The 21,175-nt window shown below is 39.6% G+C and overlaps 1 protein-coding gene across 2 annotated transcripts in view; it reads left to right on the top strand.

Moving 5' to 3' along the window:
* Nucleotides 1-21,175, top strand: part of astn2 (astrotactin 2) — a 382,265-nt gene that overhangs the window by 187,111 nt on the left and 173,979 nt on the right. For both annotated transcript variants that reach the window (XM_084745505.1, XM_084745506.1), the window contains exon 7: nt 4,480-4,647. In XM_084745505.1, the coding sequence (XP_084601631.1) occupies nt 4,480-4,647 (168 nt within the window). The remainder of the gene's footprint in view (nt 1-4,479; nt 4,648-21,175) is intronic.

Raw genomic sequence — 21,175 nt, forward strand, 5'->3', positions numbered from 1 at the left:
GTTAAAATCTGTGTAATCTGTGACAATCTGTTAGATTGAGTCAGACGCCTTGCAGCAGCGTTTTGGACAGTCTGAAGACAGAGTAATGAGGATTTATTAAGGCCAGTGGACAGAGAATCACAGTAATCTAAATGTGACGAGATAAGCGCGTGTGTTAACATCTCCATTTCATTTCTTGATGAGACAGACCTATATTCCTTAGATGAAAGAAGCACGATGGAGACAGTGTCCTAATATGAGTATCGAAGCGCAGGGATCGATCGAAGATTACACAGAGATTACCCAGACTGGATTGATAGGATGAGGACGGGGTACAGAGGTTCTGCCTGACTGTTTGAAGGCTGCCAGGGGCAATAATCAAAACTTCAGTTTTATCATCTGTTTCTTAATAGCGATAAAACAGCTGTTCAGTACAGAAATGAAAAATAGAACTGGATGTCATCGGCGTACAAATTACTGTTGTGACAGTTTGACGTTATAAAACTTAATAAAACTTTTAACATTACATTATTCTGCCATATGTGGTTGGTTTTGACTCACCATTTGAACTAGTCATAAAGATTTCATTAAATGTTATAAGAGTACAGTACCAAGGTGATTTAGCTTCCAGAGTTAGTTTACTATTAGCTAAAGTAGGCTAACCATTGTCTGTAGCTGGCGTTAGCTAGTTAGCTCTGTTAGTGTGGAGCTAGCCGCTTAATTAGCTATCTCAGCCCTGGGACACTAGGAGGCCAAACCTAGCATGAAAACTACTTTGGTATTTGAAATTGGCTAGCGTCTGTCTCAGCTGTGTTCAGTCCCGGTCTGGCCAGACTTCAGTAGACGCTAATGACGCTAGCATCACAGGGAAAGTGCCAGCTGGTAATGTCAATGTGCAACTCTCAATAGAAATGAGAAGAAAGCAAAATCACTCATTCCTTAGCTTCTTCCATCATCAGCTCCTGAAACAGACTTTATTCAGAAGAAGTTAAAATGTGTTTCCACCCATTCAAATACAACAAACTTTAGCAAATGCATAAATAATGTAAAGAATAATTAAATAAGCAAATAAATACATAATAATAATAATGTGTCAGTCAGAAAAACAACTGCTGGATTTGCAGTTTCTTTAATTATCAGTGTCGCCATGACACAGGTGTGAGATGCTTTCTATTCCACCTCACTTCCCAAAACAGTCGAAAAGGGATTCACATAACAAAATAATTTCTCCCCGGTCTTCTGCGCTCAATTCTCAACATGCACGGCAAAATTGCCAGCAATCAGTGATGTTCTTACTGCTCAGGAGGGGTTTCTTCACCGGTCTCTTAGAAACCAACCCATAATCTAACAATTGCCTCTTCACTGCATGAGCTGAAGCCATTAGATTTCTCCACTCTCTCAGCAAATGAGGGCTGCTGCCAGTTCTGTACTCGAAGCCGCAGAGCTGCAGGAAATGGCCTTGTTATGCTCACCTTTGGTCACCCTGACCTGGGAGATGCTTTTAGGGAACCCGTCTGTAGAATTATAGGCGTATTTCAGCCTCTTTGGCGTTTGGTGGGTGCTGGTTCCTTTTTTAGAGCAGCGACATCAGGCCTCGTTGCTAAGGGGTAGCTCTTTTTTTCATCGCAGCCATTTTGGAATTAGATAGTCAGCTAAACACAGGTTTAAACAATGACACCAATTATGATCCTGTTCAATTCAGGTCAAGCAGAGTCAGGGTGCTGCTATTATACTGTTTCAGTTTTTAATTGATTATTAGTTAAATACTGTTGCTGTTATACAACCAACATAAGTTAATGACACCGAGATCACTGGCTGTTTCTAAATAGTAATTATTAATGCCTGCCACTGGTTCAGAATCTCTGAAATAAGATGACATGAGCCTGTATTAACATTTTTATTTTTAACATATTTTGTAGTTATTGCAGTGGGAAAACTAGTGCTTTCTTGCAGCTGTGATATATACTGTATGTATAATATTCTAGCACTGTAAACAGCAGTCAGATCAATGCATCAAGAAACATAAATGCAGCATCCTTGAAATTTAAGATTATTCCCTTAAATTGATATATATTTTTTATACCTGTAAATAGTTTGCAAAACAGAATATTTTAATTTATAAAACTCTTTTTTTCCAGTTTCTGATTGTTCAGTATCCAGGTTATGCAACTTACTTTATTAAAAAATAAGGCTGCAGATATACTTGCTGTTTGACCATGGGTTCGCACAGACAACCGGCTGCGTGGTGAAGCAAACTGTTCACGACATGGCCGCTTGTCTACGCGCGTTACTGCAAAACACCACTAGAGCGCTCAACTGAGGACTCAGACCATAAACTGCCTGTAAAAGCAAAAGAAAGAAGAAGAGGAGGTCTGTTTTTCCATCGTCGTCCACCGTGCACGTACATAGCAGTCTCTCGTTCAGCGTCAACTTCCAGAACTGAACTTATCTGTTGCCAGCTGTTGTGGCGGGCGTGTTTGTCGCTGTGTAGCGGCAACGATACGTCATAAACATGAGGCTAGTTGCGGATTTGTTCAATGAGCCTGTCCTCAAAACTTTCTGCTGTTGTTGTTGCTGGTGATGTATCTCCTGACCCCTGACCCTGTCACTGCATTCTGCCCCTACACTGCCCCTACTGGTCATATGTGTATTGCACCTTGCGGATGCATAGCGTTAATTTCTGAGGATGTGCACAACCAAAGCTCCAAACGGGTGCAGGATGCATGAGGCAGACATCATGCACATGGGAACGTGTGCTTAAAAGCAAGTATATCTCCACCCTAAGAATAAAAAAGTGAGATGGACGTAAAGTACAGTATGTGGATGTGGAAATATATTTCATATTTACTTATATGCTAATATTGAATCATTTTGATACTTTGTAGGCTCAACAAATGCATTGCCCAATTTAACACGACTTCCAGTATAAGCCACGCCCACTTCTGGACATCCATCTGAATACAGATACAGAGACAAGTCATTTTGTTGCTTGAGAAGACACAGATACAGATAATTTCATTGTGCACCAGCATATAGTAGCAAGAAAACATGCTGTCTTTTATAGCACAATATCCTAAACCAGTGGTTCTCAAATAATGATACTACTAGGCCCATTGTTCTTTTTGTTATTTGTTCTATTATATATATTTCATATATATTTAATATGTTTTTTACTGAGTATTCTTTAAATGATTCAGAATCCCCTTTTTTCTGTGTATGTATTAAGAAGCTTAAGTGGAAGTGTAAAAAAAGACTATGTCAAATTATTCCAAGCAACGTACATGAGGTATATTTTCTATCTTGTAGGGGGTGTTTTGACGTCACTATCTGAGGTAGACACACTTCAGCTTTATTTCAGTCCATACTGTGGGTACAGCAGAATAATGGCTGCAAGCGATGCAATATTTACTCGAAAGCAACACAGCAGCGGGCCTAATATTGGTCTATACAGTCCAGATGAGTGGCTCTAGATGAGTTTGCCAGGTAGTCAGAAAATAAAACTTTAATGTGTGAGTGCATTTTTAAGGCCGTCCCAGTGCGACACTTCCCTGTCAAATGAAGAGAAGCAGCTGGTGACTTCATGTGTGTAGGAGGAGGGAAATGGTGGTGTATTCTGGTAGGAATTTTTGGAACAACCAGAATGCTGAGGAGAGAAAAACACACACACACACACACACAAAAAAAAAGAATAGACGAGGCTTGGGATATTGATGCTTGTGCTATTGTTGCACGGCGTAAGTGTGAAGCCTTCTTTGTCGGTTATTTCTCCTCTGAGTATTTCACTGCAGGGCATCGGTCCTCTAACTTTTCCTGTGACTCAGATTTGATTGCTGGCTTTGCGGGCTTTTCCTTTTTTTAAAAAGAAACAGCCTGGAGACCACCATCGCAGGGTTTCACGTCACAAAGCAGAATAAAAGTGCGAATCCTCTTTAATCTCACAATTGCTATCTTCATGTCAGAGGCTTTTTGGGAAACAGGAATGTGTATTTACCGCACTCTTTCCTGCAAAATTTACCTTCCGTGACCTGGCAGTATACACACAATATAGCTGTCTGAGAATCTTTGTGCTCACCAGAGAGCTGAGGCACAATCTCCTCACAGCTCCCTTTGGAAGTAAAAGTCATTGGCATCAATTAGGGATAATCTTGTTCAGTGATCAGAGTTTAACGATTGGTCTGGGAGCAGTAAGAAAGAAAGGTAAGTCAGCGTCAATGAGCATAGCATTTACTGATTGACTCGTGGAACTCTTTTAGCCCCTCTACTGCAATTACCACGGAAATCCCATCAATACACACATTATAGGTCTTAATTTTCTCATTTAAATTCAGCCTGGTCAGGAGGGGAATTAAAATTACAGTGAAAACAAAAGAATTAGCTTCTTTCCAATTGATTTAGCAATAGATCCAGCAAAGGAGCTTTTAAAAATACCAAACGATCAACCGTTTTTTTCTACCTTTCAAATAATTTTGTCTTGTGGTTTCCTTTTTTTTTTTTTTTCAGGAAGTAGTTTTGTGGTGAGCATGGGCAGCTTCCTGGATGTTTCTAATTGGCTAAACCCGGCCAAGCTGACCCTCTACTATCAGACCAACTCGTCCACACAGTGGGTCCAGGACTTCTGCGGCCAGAGGGCCACTGAGCCTTGCGAGCAGATTTGTGATCAGGACACAGGTTAGTCCATGCTAACATGCAGACACACACATGCACACACTGTTTGACAACAGTTCATATATACTGTATATTTGTATATTTTTCTGTCTCTGTCATCCATCAACTGGTGTGCAATTCAGCAGAGGAAGAAGGTAAAGGTTAACATAAAGGACGTTATAGTCACACACTCATAACTCCCATGCTGTTAAACAGATTAACACAACACCTGGTATGTCTCTTTATGTCCCTGTGGGTAACATACATCATTCATTATATAGGTCATAAAATCTCCATATACCATTAAAGGAGCAATATGTCACAAAAGTGAGTGCTGCAGTCTAAATAGTGAACTGGAGCCATAGACAGTATATGAAAGAGGTTGAAATCCTATTTAAGGAAAGTTGAGATTGAAAATAAGATTTTGTAGGTATTTTTCTGCCAACGTTTTTATTTTAATCCCCACTTTTAACACAATATATCTGTACTTTCTACTTTATTATTGTTATTGTTATTTCTATCATATTTATATTTTATTTAAGTGGAAGGGACAATAATATAAAGGAAGGTTTCTTGGTGATCCATCAGTGTACAGCATGTCAACTAGACAGGCATAAAAATATGAAAACAACTGATATGAAAGAGATGTAACAAGATGAAAAAAACTTAAAATAAAAAATAAAAAAATAAAAAAAAGACCAAAGAGATGTTTGAGACAAAAAAGACATGACAAAAAATTATGAAAATGACATAAAAAGATAAAAAAAAAAGATGTGGCACAAAGAAGACAAAAAAGATGTAACAAGGCAAAAAAAGACATAGACATAAAGATGAAAAACTGACAAGATGAAAGAGATGTAACAACACTTAAAACTATGTGAAGGATGCAACAAGATGGAAGAGAGAGTCTCGACTGCAGAGAAACAATGAGGTCCAGTGAGCTTTGCACAGAAACAGCCTGTAGAAATGTCCCTGTTTCTACTTTGACTGCATTTCACAGCCTGAACTTTTTCACTTTAACTTGAGCAAAGAAGCTTCTACTTTTACCAAAGTCTTTTTTACACAAGCGTCTCCGTTTCTACCCGACTACACAATGTGTGCACTTTCCCACCTCTGATTTATAGAGAATGTCGTTTGCTAAAAGCCAGGAATTCATAAGCCTATAAAGTGTGTCAACAAAAAAAACCTTTTAAGAATCACAACATTGAATTAACTTGAAATTCTGTACATTGGTTAGAAATGTCATTTAAAGACACAGTTGAAGCCACAATTCAGGCCGTGTTCGGTATGTCGAAATCAGAAGAAAATGCAAGCATTCAGAGCTCTTTTATTCTGTGATAATTGCGAGGACTGCGCCACAGCGAAGGAGGAAGAAAGAAGGACGGCCTTTTTTTCCATCAGGGTTACCTTCATGAATGTCTCTCAGTGTTTCTGATCCAGAAAAATGTAACTGGAGGAGCCTGATGGAACCACTTTATACGCAGCTTAAACGCAAAATCAATTACAGCATATATGGCAGAGATGCGATAGAATTAAGGTTATAAGGTGATAATATCAATTGAGTGATTATTCCTGTGTAGTAATGAAACCATTAATACTTGTATGGATTCAGATTTGTGTAGATTTGCCACCAACCGCAAAGTTTAATTCAGAGTCAGCAAGCTTAATAAATGATTATTTAATATTTGAAGTGCAAGCAGGCTGTTTATAAGAGGATTGTCAGATAATTATTGATCTTTTTGGTGATGTGCAGTAGAGGTCTCAGAAACTTGTGGCATTATAGGGTTAATTAAGTCAGTCCCAGTGCTGCAGTACACACTAATTCAATGCTTACTTTCTGAACAAAGACTGAGGCAAAGACTTTTCTATTCCACTTATTTAAGAAATAAACTCTTAAATTAGATCTTGTATTAGCCAGTCAGGTGGAAGCAGGATGCAAGATTGCATGGCAGGCCATTTAAGGCTGTTCCCAACTCAGAATTTTGTCAGTTTGTTCCTTTTGTTTTCAGTTCAACATGCCACAGTAAACTCCTGCATGCTTAATTGAAAGTGTTTTACCAGTAAGACTCGTGTTTTAATACCTTTCTTCATCATTTGTGGTGTGATAAAACAGCTTTTCACACAGTCAGAGAAACTAAAATTCCAACAGGTGCGGTTACGTCACGTTACAGCTGCGCCACGTCAGCCGGAGCCGATCGCAGCCATTCTGCACGATGTTTGTGATTCTGCCGGAAGCGCCTCGGCGTACCAAGTCTATTTTTGACAGATGCTGCGTCAATTAACACGGAGCAGATCAAACGGGCAGGAAGTCAGACACAGAAAAGGAAGGGAGAATCTAGTTAATTTTCAAAGTAAAAGACCCCGTGCAGACTTATGATCATAAAGCCTGACAGAAAAGAAACTATTTTACTACGCAGCCTGCTTATCCATGGTAGAAGCACAAAGAGGACCTGACCAACAAAATCTGAGAAAGTAAACATAATTAGGCAAGCAAGACTCAGTTGGTAAAGTTTACAGCCTGCAGGTGTCTGCTGTTGCATTACTCTGTTTAAAATGGCATTTTTAAATAACTGATTTATAATTCCTCTGATCCCATTATTGTACACTGACAAAAAAAAAAACAACAACAAAAAATCGAAAAGCACAGACACACATACTGACTTGAAGAGTCTCAGTCAACCGAGGAGTCTCTGATGGATGATTCCAGTCTTCGACTCTTAGGGGGCGGCCTGAGCACCGTTGCATATTACCATTACTTAAATCATGACAGAGACAGTGGGGCTTTAAAGGTAGAATCAGCAAGATTTGTCCGAGGTGTCGGTGTAAACACACCAGAAACATATTTAATTGTTCACTGCCTCATTCCCAGTTCATCAAATACTGATATTTCTGGGTTGGTAAAGTATCCCGAGCACAGCAAAATAATGATCAAATAAGGGAATACAGGCAGTGAAACGCTTCTGGAGGGTCATAAATGATAATTTAAAGAGATTATGTGCATATGAGTCTCTACATTTTCTTAGTTAGATGCCTTTAAACTTTAAACAATAAAAAAAAGATAAGATGCAGGTTAAGACAATATTTTCATCATTAAGAAGTGTTGTTTTGTTTAGTATCTTTCTGCACAGTGAGAAATAACATAGATTATGTAGCCAAGGTGAGCTTCTGGATGGAGCGTGTTTGCTTTTCTTAGTCAGTTTTTGAGTAAATGTAACAGTCTTCTATAGCTGGAGTCCAGGCTTAGTGCAGCAAGCTAGTAAACAACATTGTTAGTGTGTGAGCAGAAGCCCTCGGCGCCTGTTGCCTCATTCAGGTAAATAATCAACAGCCTCCACTGCAGTATGTACACAGTCATCTCATACAATTGTGCACCTATTTGTGCTGACATTATAACTATACCAACAACAACCGAGCGTGCGGCGTGATGATATTTATCTTCCCATGAGTGGCGGAGCTCCCTTGTGTATTTCGTGCCCAACTAGATAAAGTCTAAGCTCATTAGAATGGATTACATCTGTAATGTATGTGAAATTTATGTCACCCCAGTCAAGGGCATGTTAGGGGCTGATGCATAATGTATTAGAGCTCCAGACACTCGACTCTGTCAGTACACATGGAGGTGCCAAAGATGGAGCTGGCACTAATGTGTGTGTGGACTGTAAATGCGCGCAGACAGATGTGCGTTTTGCATCAGCCGCTGGACGTTTATGCGTTGTGAGATGACGGTTGTAATTCAGTGTGAATCAAAACTCATCCAGACCCCGGTACGTCCAGCATAATCACTTTATTAGCACTTCCGTACCCCCCTGTCTCCTGGCCTCTTTCCATTTATTTCTCTTTTCATCTGTCCTTTCCAGTAGCGAGATTATTTGTCCAGTAATTGCCCTGAAGTATGTTGTATCATCTCAGGGCAACAACGTCCATCCAGTGGCAAAATTAAAGGTGTTCCTCGAAGCTTTTTATTTCCATCACTGTCCTCTGCCGTGCGTTATAGCTCCTGCACAATAGCACTTGACAATTATCCACGCACTCTCACACACAACAGTGCTGTTTCTGAGGACAGTACACCTGAAACAAACTCTTTCATCTGGGAACATTTATTATTTTCAACAGTAGAGTGACCCACTGGTTGTGGTTAAATCAAACAGGGAAGAAAAGTGCGCCCACACTTCTCTCTCTACATTGAGACTTTTGAGCACGTCGCAGTTCTCGCCACAACAATAAGCAATGTCACAGCGGGTGTTTTACCGACTGACAAGTGATGGGAAAGCACCTACTTAAGAGAAGTCTTGCTTATAAATATGGACAACACAATAAAGCTGCCAAAGATATCCATACATGTGGGCGAGCGGCGTTTAAATGTTAGTGGCTGGTGGGATATGGGATTGCTTGCTACCGTATTTGTTGAAATGCCACACGACTCCAGTTTACTCATTGTACAAATGGCTGGAATCCAGACATGCTTGTGAAAGCCGGTGTGCGTATGCAGTACTGGTGCACCCTGTGTACTGAAGGCCATACTATATATGCCCACCTCATTGCTTGCTAGCTCTGGGCTTGAAAGAGAGTTGTTTAAGAAATTAGAAGCTCATAAAAAAGAGAAAAAAAATCTGTGTTGCAGGAAATAGGCAATGAAGGACATTTGTTCCCATTTGCCATTGAGTAGAGGCAGCTATGCTTGAACAACAACAACACAAAGGTGACTTTAATGATAGACAACTGATAGAACAAGTGACAGGGAGGGACAACAAGACAAAAAAAACAAACAAAAACATGCAAAAATACAAATATAGCATACCTCATCCCTGTGGGTGTTGGGGTGGACGCTACTTCCCATGGGTTTGCATCATTCTAATAAAAGCTGGGATGTAGCAAGGACGTGGTGACATGTCCCGGTGTTATCTGTAGGTTATTGTACAGAGATTCTAAATTAAAGTTATTCTGGTATACCAGTTTCAAACAACAGTGAGACTTTATGTCAGGAAGAAATCAACCATCTTGCAGGGTGGTGTGCAGAACAACCTACTGCTCAGTGTCCTCAAAACCAAGGAGCTGATGGTTGATTTTCAGAGAAATGAAGAAAAGATACACGCCTGAGAAGCGGCATCACAGAGAACCTGTCATGGTCATCTCACGTCTCCACCCTGGTAACAAAAGCTCAGAAATAACTGTATTTCTTAAGGAAACTTATTCCTGTGGCAAGTTCTTGTCAACATTTAGAGAGGAGCCATAGAAAACATCCTGACTGAAAATATTGCAAACTGGCATGGGATGTGCACAATACCAAGATAGGAAAACGCTGCATTAAAACCGCTCATCTGTACCAGACACCAGTAATATTGGGGAGGTGAGTTGTCTGAACCTGGTCACCATGCTGCCATCTGACAAGAGATACAGAAGCATCCACTACCGTACAGCTGGACTACAGAGCAGCTTGTTCCCTTAGACTGTGAGATTCAGTTTCATCAGTTTTCTCCAATCATGTACACAAACACACCAGCAGCCACACTTCTTTACTATGTTCTTTTGTACTCTGTGATCACAAGCTGGGATCATTTCACCATTAACTCACATTCTTTTATCATGTGCCTCCATCCTGCTTCAGTGTCACTGACTCTCACTGTTGACTACCAGTCTTTGCTGCCCGGATAATCAACTCTGTCCGCCTTCGCCTCCACTCTAGTGCATGGAGGTTAGTGGATGGATGACATTATTCGACTGTTCCTGTTGCCTGATAGCTGCTTGGGATCTGGCCGACTGTAATTGGACAACTGATAATGCAATAACAGCCTGGTCTGAGAATGTCCCTATAAATAGGTTTAAATTACAATGCACCCATAAATATAATAAATTCTTTTAATCTAACATGATGACTACACTGTACAACAAGATATTATGATTTTTAATATAACATGATGACTCAAGTTAACACTTTATGAGTATAACTTGAGATATTACATTATAATTCAACCCTTGCCAACCCATATAGTTACACACCCTACTAAGGAGGAATAGATTGCTGCCAGCAGCTTTCCATTTATCATCATAACTAACCTCATAAAGACCTGTGAACCTCCTTCTCCTGCTTTTGTTTTCCTCATTTTAAATTATGTCTCCCCCTGGCTCCTGCAGCCTCACCTAATTGGAACTAAAACTGCTGGAGTGTTAACATATAGCCTTGCTTCATCCTTCCCTTCAACGCATACGGCGCTCGCATGTACACAAACACAAACACATACTCCTATGAGAAAACATTTATGTTAAATCTACCAAGCCTTTATGCCCGATGACCTTGGGCAGAATTGCTTTCCTTCCCGGAAATTTTATAACAAGCGGATATTTGTATCAGGGACAACAATAGCTCTTTTCTGTCCTCATGCCGTGAACCTTGAAATGTGAAAAGCACTCACATGGTCACGCTGAGATACTAGAAATCATTATAATGAAACAAGCCATTTGTAACATGAGGTTAGTTACACAGGTGGAGAAGTGAAGAGAACTAATTTGTGGTCTCAAATGATTGTCACTTGAAGCTTTTCACATTTTTTGGGGCTTTTAATTTACAATAGAAGTATGGGTAAAGTGAAAGAGTTCCAGAAATAGGTGTAGAATGAGGTCACAATGGTGACATAATAGTGACAAATTGTATTGGCAGTCTAATATCGGTGTTTATACTGGATTGTACTGTCCCCTGGTGTAGTATCAGGTTGTGCGTCTGTGTAGAAGCCCGGCTGGAAGGTAACAGGAAAGAGACTGGCTGAGCACAGTTAGATAATTGTTGTCATCAAATGGCCATTTCCAATCACAGGTGATTAGCTCTGAATTAGGCCAACAACATGTTCTAATCAGTCAACCATAACTTTTGGCACCACTAAACAGGCTTTCTGCAAGGCAGAGTCAGGAACTAAGGCTGGACAGCAACTTGTAGAGAATACAGCTCTTTGCTAGTATAATAATGCTGGTCGTACCATGGCGATAAAAAGGACGTTTGTGTTTTGTTGAGCATTGAACTCAAAACATCTGAAAATAGCCTCATTTCAAAGATGAGAGGACAAGACAGGGTCCACCGGGTCCCAGTGTGTACAGCTCCAGCTCGGTTCTCATTTCCCTCACATTTTCACGAAGACAGAGGTAGTTAACATGTGACGAGATGACTTCGCCATAACTTCTGAAGAGCCGTTGTGAAGCTCACAGTGTGGTGGCCTTTGTCGTTGCTATCTTGGGAGTGCCTGACTCTGGATAGCTTCCGTCTAATCCAAAAGTGGACAAAGAGGTGAAGCGTGAGTGGCGGCGAGGTGGCTGAATTAGCCATCGGTGACCTGCAGCCACTCCACTAATTATGCAGAACTTTAAGCCTTAATATAATTTAAACAGGTGGGAAAAAAACACACACCTGTACAGTACAGTAGCTATAGAGACAAAAAATGGTTTGTACCAGGCTGTGAACCTGTTTATTTTTGCCGTTAAGTTGGACATTTTAATATGGGGGTCAATGGAGATTGACTCACTTTAAGAGACAGCCTCAAGTTAGTAGTTTCTGGCACCGTCATGCTGGCTTCCCTTTTTATCCCTGGAAGTTGCCACTTGGTCTTAGTACTTTTTAGTGGATAAACTTTAACCTGCACGCCCCACAGCCCAGGGTTTCACAAAGAGCAACCAAATACAGACTCAACCCAAAATAAGGGTCTCCCTGAGTTGTCAGGATACCATAATTTTAAACTTCAATACAATACTAGTATAAAAAAAAAAATACTTGATACCTCTTTCGATACTACAACAAAAAGAAAAACACTCCTAGACAAATAACAACCTGTTTCTGCTGCAAGCCAAAGTTGAATTTCAATACAAATTTTCATTTTCTTTTTAAATTTCAGAAATGTCATGACTGCTGTTCCACTATTGAGTCTGCTGCACTTGATCTTGCCCCAGGGTGGTTACAGAAACAAATGAAGGAAATTTCTACTCAGCTTAGCAAGAAGTATCCTCTGCTATGATGTGTCTGGTTTTTGCCAGTAGGAGTAAATATGGGTCTTTTTTTTTTTTACGGCTCAAATTTTGCCTGGAATAGGCAGTGAGGGAGGTTGTTACCGCTTCTAGGTCGGCCCAATGTCGGCATGCTGCTAGGCATGCAAGCGACTCAGCTCCATCTGCTTTGTTATGCCGTTACTGTGATTCACACCCACCTCCCCAAAATGCTTCCTTCACCTAGCTCTTGATTACTTAAATCAATTAGTCTGAATTATAATTAGACTTGTCTTTTTTTTTTTTCAGAAACACTGTTAACTGTCTAATTATAAAAGGTTTGAATCTAACTAACTCGTTGCATTACTTAATTAAAAAGAAGAACAGGGAACAGAGAACACATAGCCTGTAATATCATACTGTGCATCATAAAAGTACAAATATTTTAAATCAGTGTGGCTCACATCAAGTCATGCAAGTCAGTACAGTAACTGTTCATGCAGAGGCTTTGCCTTCACTTTTCAAATCTAATTATGGAACTACGTTCTCTAACTATATATACATAAATAGTCTTACATTTAATGCAAACTATACCTCATTTTGCTAGTCACATAGCAAAATTAAAATAACACAGACAGGAAACAAATAAAAACTCAAACTAAAAATGCTGCAAGATTAAAAATGGCAACAACAAAACGATAAATTTAAGATAAATAAAAGTCTGTTAGTGTAGAATTAAGTAAAAAGAAACACCAAGGATAAAAACAATGTAATGATTGAAGCTGAAAAGACTAAGGTTATAACATTGTTCCCACTTAAACAAATTAAAAGCAAGATTGGAAAGATAAGTCTTTACTTTCCTTGACCTTGCTATTCTAATGTCCAATTTCCAGCAGCTGTGCTGACTGTCTTTAGTACACAAAATGTTGTACGTGTGGAGGGACTTTGCAGATCTCAGATCAGGCTCTCGGGGAGTTTTTGTTGAACCTCTTTAGTCATACCCTTCAATCTGAAGTTTTCTCTTTTTGTCTTTTAAGACAAACGACCATTTTATTAATTATCCGACTGTCTGAAATTAAAAGATGATGTGTTTTCTTAGGCTGCATCATTGGAGTACTAATGTGTTTTTCAGCTCCAGACATTCAAAAGCCAAAAAAAAAACAAAAAAAAAAAACAGCTCTCTTTATCTCTGAAACCAGCTTCTGATCACGAACCTTCCCGCTGTCCGTCAGCAGCATAAACTCCGTCCCGAGTTCATCCAAATGTCAGCTCCACCTACAGACATCAGTTACAATCTTACAATCAAACAAATGTAATACTTTGACTGAGACTCAAAAGGTAAACTCTTCCCTTTGAATCCGAGTCGCCGACAAGAATTTGTATGATCTCGACAAATTAATCAGTCCGGCGAAAACATTCAGACAGTAATCACAGAGTCTCACCCGTAGCCATCCGTAGTCGGGGCTTATTAGAGTCTCATTATTGGTCTACAAAGCTGGAGATGCAATGATTTGGAAAAAATATAGCAGACCAGTGTTTCACATCAAAGAATCTTAAGAGTGTGAGAGTTGAAGGAACCAGTTAGCAGGGTCAGACTTTGAAAAACACAAAAAGTGGGTCATGTTAATGTTGATGTTCACTCTGTTCATTTTCAGGTAGACTGCCCTGAAACAAGCTTTAGAGGAGCCTCATGAAGCAACTGTGCATCCAAAAATTAATACTGCAGTCGAGTTAGAGCCACAGACTATATATTAAATAAGCTGAAATCCCATCTAAGATAAGATGTATGGTTAAAGAGAGTTGTTTCCCCTCATCCCCTCCTCCACCCCAGACTCGAGGAAAGCTCAGGCCGGCTTCAGGAACACCGCAGGAACACAAGAAGAGCATGCAATTGCGATTTGACAATAACAAGCGAGGGCGAGTCGCACAGTATAAGCTGATCAGCTGTTTATAACTATCATTCATCTGTCGATGTCAAGCTAAGCTTGTTATCCTAAAAATAAAAGCCCACTGCTCTGAAAATACACACTCTGGACTTTGAATTTTACCGACTGTCTGCCTTCTGGCTGCCAGATCCCATTAAAAGATTGATCATTTTAACTGTTATAAACATCTGCTCCTTCTAAAAGATATTTATAATGACGCTACCTCATTCGGTGAACATTCGGCTTTAATTTGAACTCTAATTATTATGAAACGGGCAAACAGTAACACAACTTAAGGACCAGAATGGACATTTCAAGGGGGACAACATGGCTGCGTTTTTGTCAGAGAAGCGAGTATTTCAATTTAGCGCATTTCCTAAATCTGTGATGGCAACTACACTAAAATTATTTGCTGCGGGAGCCAAACCTAAGACCTAAAATGCAGAAGCTTGACTTTTTTTTTTTTCTGAAGTCTTCTTTTGATGAATGCTGCTGAGACAAAGGATCCTTTGGAAACAACAGAAAATTGAAAACACTACCTGGCTTGTAAATCGTCACGCTGTTAGCTCCTTTTTGGTACAACCCCATGCAAACACGGAACCTGAGAGGAAAGTTAAATAGTTATGCCCACAATGAATGTGATCCGACAGATATCGCCTTTACTGTCCTCACACCTGCAGACAGGATTACAAGTCTCTCTCTCCGCTTTGATTCATATAACAACATCAAACATCACTATCGTTTTTACTTATGTATACAGGCCTTTTTTTCTTATTTGGGTGGGAAGAACAAATGTTTGAATGGGTGTTTTTGTTGCAGTTAGCCTTGCGCTCAAAGTAAAAAGGTGACCCATTGAACTACCGAGACAAATACTGATATAAATATTAAAATAAAGAGCAGCCCTGTGTTGAGTCTACTTGCAAAGCTGTGAGCTGGGACTACAAAACATTTAATCTCAAAATGCTTTAATGAGAATTGCCTACACCAAACACCCACATTTAAAAACTTTTTATCAGGTTACCTGCGAAGTTAACTTTTATTTGTAAGAGTACCACTAAAAACTAATTTTATGCTGTTAATTTTGTGCCCCTGATGACTGAAAATGGCTACTGGTGCCTTTTTAAGGTATTTGCACTGCAACAAGTTTGGGGAAAAGCTGCGTGGGACTCAACTGTTTCGGTTCCCCTATAGAGTAGTTTTCAGCCACAGCAGGTGGCTATTTTTAGTGAAAAAGCTTTAAAAACAACACTGTACACTACATGCTGAGCACCTAACCGCAGACAAATACAGTTAGAGATTAGCAGTGGAGCATTTAGCAGCTAAAGTGCCAGATGTTTCCCTAAGGAGCTGGTGGAGACCAAAAACAGAGCTAAAAGAAAGAGGATACTGGACAGAAATAGGACAGTTCTCAAGTATTACATTGTAAAAAACAAACACCAGTTCATCACCACTATACTAATATATAAATGTTTGATAAATGTTTTGGATGTTTAACTAGTTCAAATGCTGGGATAAATAGTTGTGCATCATTCCAGATGCAAAAGTCACTTAACATTATCATGTTTTAAGCACACACTGCTATTTAGAGTAATACTATCCACAGACTGTATGATAGACCTTTCTACAGCAGCGACACAATCCTTACTGTCAGCCATTCATTACAAAGCCCAACCTTAATTTAATTGCTCCAATCAAATGTAAACAAACCATTATTTTCGAAAAATATATATATATAATTCATCTAGTTGGGGAGAGTTCTAGTTCTAGCCATAACTGCAGAAAGATCTATCATTGCACTTTGTATTAAGTACATGTTTAAATGTGTTGAAATCAATTTAATTAAGTTCTCAAATTAAATCGGATGAACAGACAATTAAATGGCTCATGAATGAATAAATTCCTCCAGCATTATAGCTCTGCAGTTACTGGCGCATAGAGAGGTGTTTTGGCAGATATATATGATATGAGAGAAGGCAATCACCCCTCTGTTTTAGGGCGTTAACACAGTTGTGTGTCTGTAAATACGCCGCAGTAACATGACAGATCTGAGATACCTGCAGCCGCTGCAGCTCGCTGCATTTGGGAAACTGATTAACTAACCCAACTGATAGTCTTTCAAGTGGGTCAGCCCATCGGGTGATGCACAAAGAGCAAAGGCACATCAGGATGAATCATCGGTCCACGTTTTCATCCTTACTTTCCTACATCCTCATGGGTGACGATACCACAAGATGCAGAGGGTGGATGCTAATACGAGAGGATGCTGTCAGCCTGAAGTGGTTCATCAGGTGAGGCGCTCAGTGCGGGTTAGCGGAGCAGAGTCTGATTTGAAGGAATCTCGCCACTGTAGCAGTTTTGTAGTGCAGATCTGGATTAACATTATCAAGAAAGAACTAACTATTTTGGGAACACAATGTTTCACCCCTCTAACTAATAATAAACGTTCTAAACTGGTGTAAAATGTTGTTAATACGATTAGAAATGATCCTGGCCATTCAGATTAGTTAAAAAACCATGAAGGTCGCACAGCATTTAGTATGACATCATTATACATACCAACTTTCTCTCCTACTCTGGTTGACTTCCCTGATGAAAACTGTGAAATTTGCACTTGCAATCTATCTCAAACAAACATCTGATTTATTAAAGCAACATAAGATGAGAATAATAGCTCACACTGCACTGTTTAATGGTGAGATTTGATTAAGATTAGCAAGAGCAGAAAGGAAAACAACAAATCCCCATCATTAAAGTAATGGGATTCTAAAACATATGAAGTTGCGTATCTCTCTGAGCAAAATATAACATATTCGGGCACTCTTTACTCATCCTCATCATAACAAAAACATCAATGCATTTGGAGCCATTAACTGGACTCCTAAGATATTTTTTTAAAAAATGATAGAAGCGCACATAAAAGAAAATATAGCTCATGAAAAATAATTAAATCAATGAGCCACCACATCAACAACTGGTCCAAACTCATAACATAGCAGATGGAAGGCACTGATATGTCTCCCTAGAATCCCAAGTTAACTCCAGCCAAATGCACACTGTAAATGTAAAAGGAGTGCAGTTGCCACAGTGCATTAACAGCTCGGTGAAGTTCAAGTTTAATGACCACACAATCACAACTCCCCCATCTTCTCCTCCTTGTGTAGTGTTTTTACTGCGGGCTTTATCTTTTTTAAGAAGCAGTTTTTTTTATTATCTAATTCAGCACACCTCCTCCTCCTCCTCATCACAGTTTCTTGTGCTATACTCACCTTTTGTCTCTTGTCATTGAGCTTTCTAAAGAATATCTACAGTCTGTTTAAGCTTCTCCTCTCAGCCACAGCCTTCCTGTCTGCACTGTATCTGAACCGGGTCTTTAGAGACAGAGAAAGTGCCACACAAAGCTGATTCTTGCGAGTTGTCTAAAGGTTAGTTAATCCAGCGGAATTTGTAATCAAGCGGGCATATTTCTTCCTGTTAATTGCTTGATCTTCCCTTAAATGCATTTGCATAAAGGAGAGAGACGCATTTCGCTGATTACTTGCAAGGTGAGTCTCAGATTACAGGCAAACTGTGCTTCCAGGCTGGTGCACCTCATCTGAAACAAGGTGGAAAAGACTTAGTGAATGTGTCCCTCAGGCCTGCACACGTACAGCTGTACCACACCTCTTCTGACTGTATAAGCTATATATCTAAATCAATTATCCACCCTTAATTGGAGTGTGATTAGTTCTTTCTACCATCGAATACGTTTGCCAATGTTTCTATTCTTAATTACATTACGTGGACGGTCCAACAAGAGCAGCTTCCAATATCTTATTCAGGTGATAAAGGCAATCTGTCGCTGTGAATAAGAGGCTGGCTGTATTTTTGCAAAGTTGCATTGCATTATTGATACTGTAATATTGAATTGTACAATTTCAAACAAAGGTACGTTGACCTTTTGACACCGCTGCGACATCACAGGAGCCGATACAAGGCGAGCGACGCCACCAAGAGCCAAGATAAAACAGGAGGGGACAGGTTTGCTTTCTGCTAGTGATCAAAGCTAAAGCTGAAAAAAATTAAAGCTTCCAGTTCACTGTTTCCAATTTCCACCCTTTTCTTTCCATAATTACTATCGACAAAGACTTTTCAAAGAAGTTTCACGCTGTTGTATCAGGACCAAATATCTCTCATCCAAAACGCTGAGGCAAAGACTCAAATCAAAGAAAAACACACCAGCAAACTACTTGTTTTTATTCCTAAGATGCACTAATCACTCGTGCACACTCAAATATTAACTGGCTCAATTGTTTACCTGAATATATCATATTCATCACTTTTCATCCAAATGAGCTCAGAAGCGATTCTGCTGCAGAATACTGATTTTGGATCAGAACAGATTAAACAAATCTGATAACTAAGAAGAATCTGGACTTTGTTTGATTTGCTGATGATCGGCTTCACCTTTTAGCCTAAAAGTGATTCACTGACTATGTTTTAGCTAATTCACCTTGTGACAAGCCTGGGCCGGGGGTACAGATTGATCCAAATTGAACAACTAAAAACCTGCAAATGAATAAGGTAACCCTTAATTCATACAAGTATAAATCAGACGCGTGGAATCAAATCAGACTTGAGTCACAAATTTGATTACTTTAGAATCGACTTGACGAAATCCAAAAAGACTAAAACTTTAATACCAATCACTTGAGCCTTTTCACTTGAAAATACTTTACCCCAAGCCCAAAAACTAAGAAGTATGTTACTGAAAACATGTGCCACAAATCAATTCATTTCCCTTTGTTTTCTGAGTCAAGTAGCATTCATTCTCAGCAAGTCAACACCTAAAGGGAAGCTGCAGCCGTTCATGCGGATGTTCAGTCACTGTTTGCAGTCAGAAATTCCTCAGTGTGAGTTATATCGACCAAGAAATCTGAGTTCTAATGCAAAATCTTTTGTTCTTCCTGCATCCAGTGACGTCACAGTGATGTCACTGGATGTAAGGAAGAACTACAGGCTGTTTCAACTTTTTTTTTGTTCATTTTTTCCTCATAAGTCTAAGAATGCCTCAAATTGCTCCACCAGATAAAACAAAAAAAGTTCATATACTGTATGAAGTAATCTTATTACAGTTTTATATCATTACACTTATTGGCTTAGCTGTATTATTTTTTGGACAAACAACTTTGTTCAGTGTCAGCATCCAAAACACCCAGCAATATGTTCAAATACAAACAAGTATTTCGGGCATCAAGGGAATGAGTTACATGACAGAATGCAAGTGTAGCATTCAGCTCTGCAACTTGATCCCATGCTCGCTCTTCTGGTTGTTCATTCAGCAGAGAATCGCCGGTGATTTAAGTATTGATTAGCTTTTTGTTTGTGGTGTATAGCAATGAAAAAAGAAAAAAAAGAATGCTGGCCTTGTCCTATTAGATGTTTCTTCTTGAACCAAGCAATCACAAGCTTAGTGTAACAGTTGTCAGCAGCAGGCACAATCTTGTCAGCGGTGCTCCTGAATGCAGCCTGCTCTCATCTCTCCTCTCCAATCAATCAGAGGTGCAGTCAAGCATTTTCACCAGCAAATCACAGTATGTAAATCTTTCCCGTCGCATATGTAAGGAAAAAAAAAAATCTCTAGTTGGGGCACTATTGTTAGCCTAACCACTAACGGACTACTAATGAAAATGCCAATTCCAGCCTCTGGCAGACTGAAGAAGGGAAGGGAAAAAAAATCTCTTGGCCTCTCCAGCATGTAAGTGGCAACATGTGACCTGCCTGCACATGTGAGAGATGGATTTTATAAAGTAGTGCCCCCCGGCAGTCAGGAGGAATTATATATAAATAGATGTAACAAGGTTAACTGTGTATGTAAAGAGTAGCAGTAAGAAGGTGTGGGTAAGCATGTGTGTTCGTGTGTGTGTGTGTGTGTGTGTGTGTGTGTGTGTGTGTGTGTGTGTGTGTGTGTGTGTGTGTGTGAAAACAAGAGACTGGAGGAAAAACAACAGCATCAGTCATTTCAGTCAAATCCCTTGAAAGTGATATATTTTTACGTTCAAGTGACAAAGCCCTCCAGCAACTAACAGAATTATGACTCTTTTTTCCTGTGGGAAGCAGGAGCAAGGAAACTAAAAAAGAAGGAAGGGTCATTATGTGATTATATCAGTGTTATAATGCAGATGCACCCAACATATCTACGTCGTCCGAAGAAATGCCGCTACCAAAATTAAATAACACGCCTGAACACAGAGAATGATTTGCACACGTGCACGTTTGTTTATTTGCTTCTGGTCTCTAAAAAGTATCCAAAGATGATTATAGACAGCTTCACGGCGCTCAAGGAAAATCAATTCCAATGCTCACAACTGCAAATTTAAAAAAAAGTTGTAAGTCAAGTGTCCCTGGAAAATATTGAGGTTGGTCTGATATGAACTCCAATGTGCATAAGAAGCTCCAGTCTGTTATAAATCTAGCACAGACATGAGCAAAATGCGGCCCGGGGGCCGGATGCAGCCCACTGAAAGGTGTCATGTGGCCCATGCGGCCATCATGGAAATACCACCAATTAAAAACTTTAAACTATTATCAGACCTTTATTTTGAAAGCTCCTAGTGAACTGTATCTCTTATATTAAAGTGTAACTTTATTCACTTCATGCTGCACATCCATGCCATTTATATTGTTCT

Source organism: Lutjanus erythropterus, chromosome 20 (assembly GCF_056507025.1).
Source record: "Lutjanus erythropterus isolate fLutEry1 chromosome 20, fLutEry1.hap2, whole genome shotgun sequence".
NCBI classification, from domain to species: Eukaryota; Metazoa; Chordata; class Actinopteri; order Lutjaniformes; family Lutjanidae; genus Lutjanus; species Lutjanus erythropterus.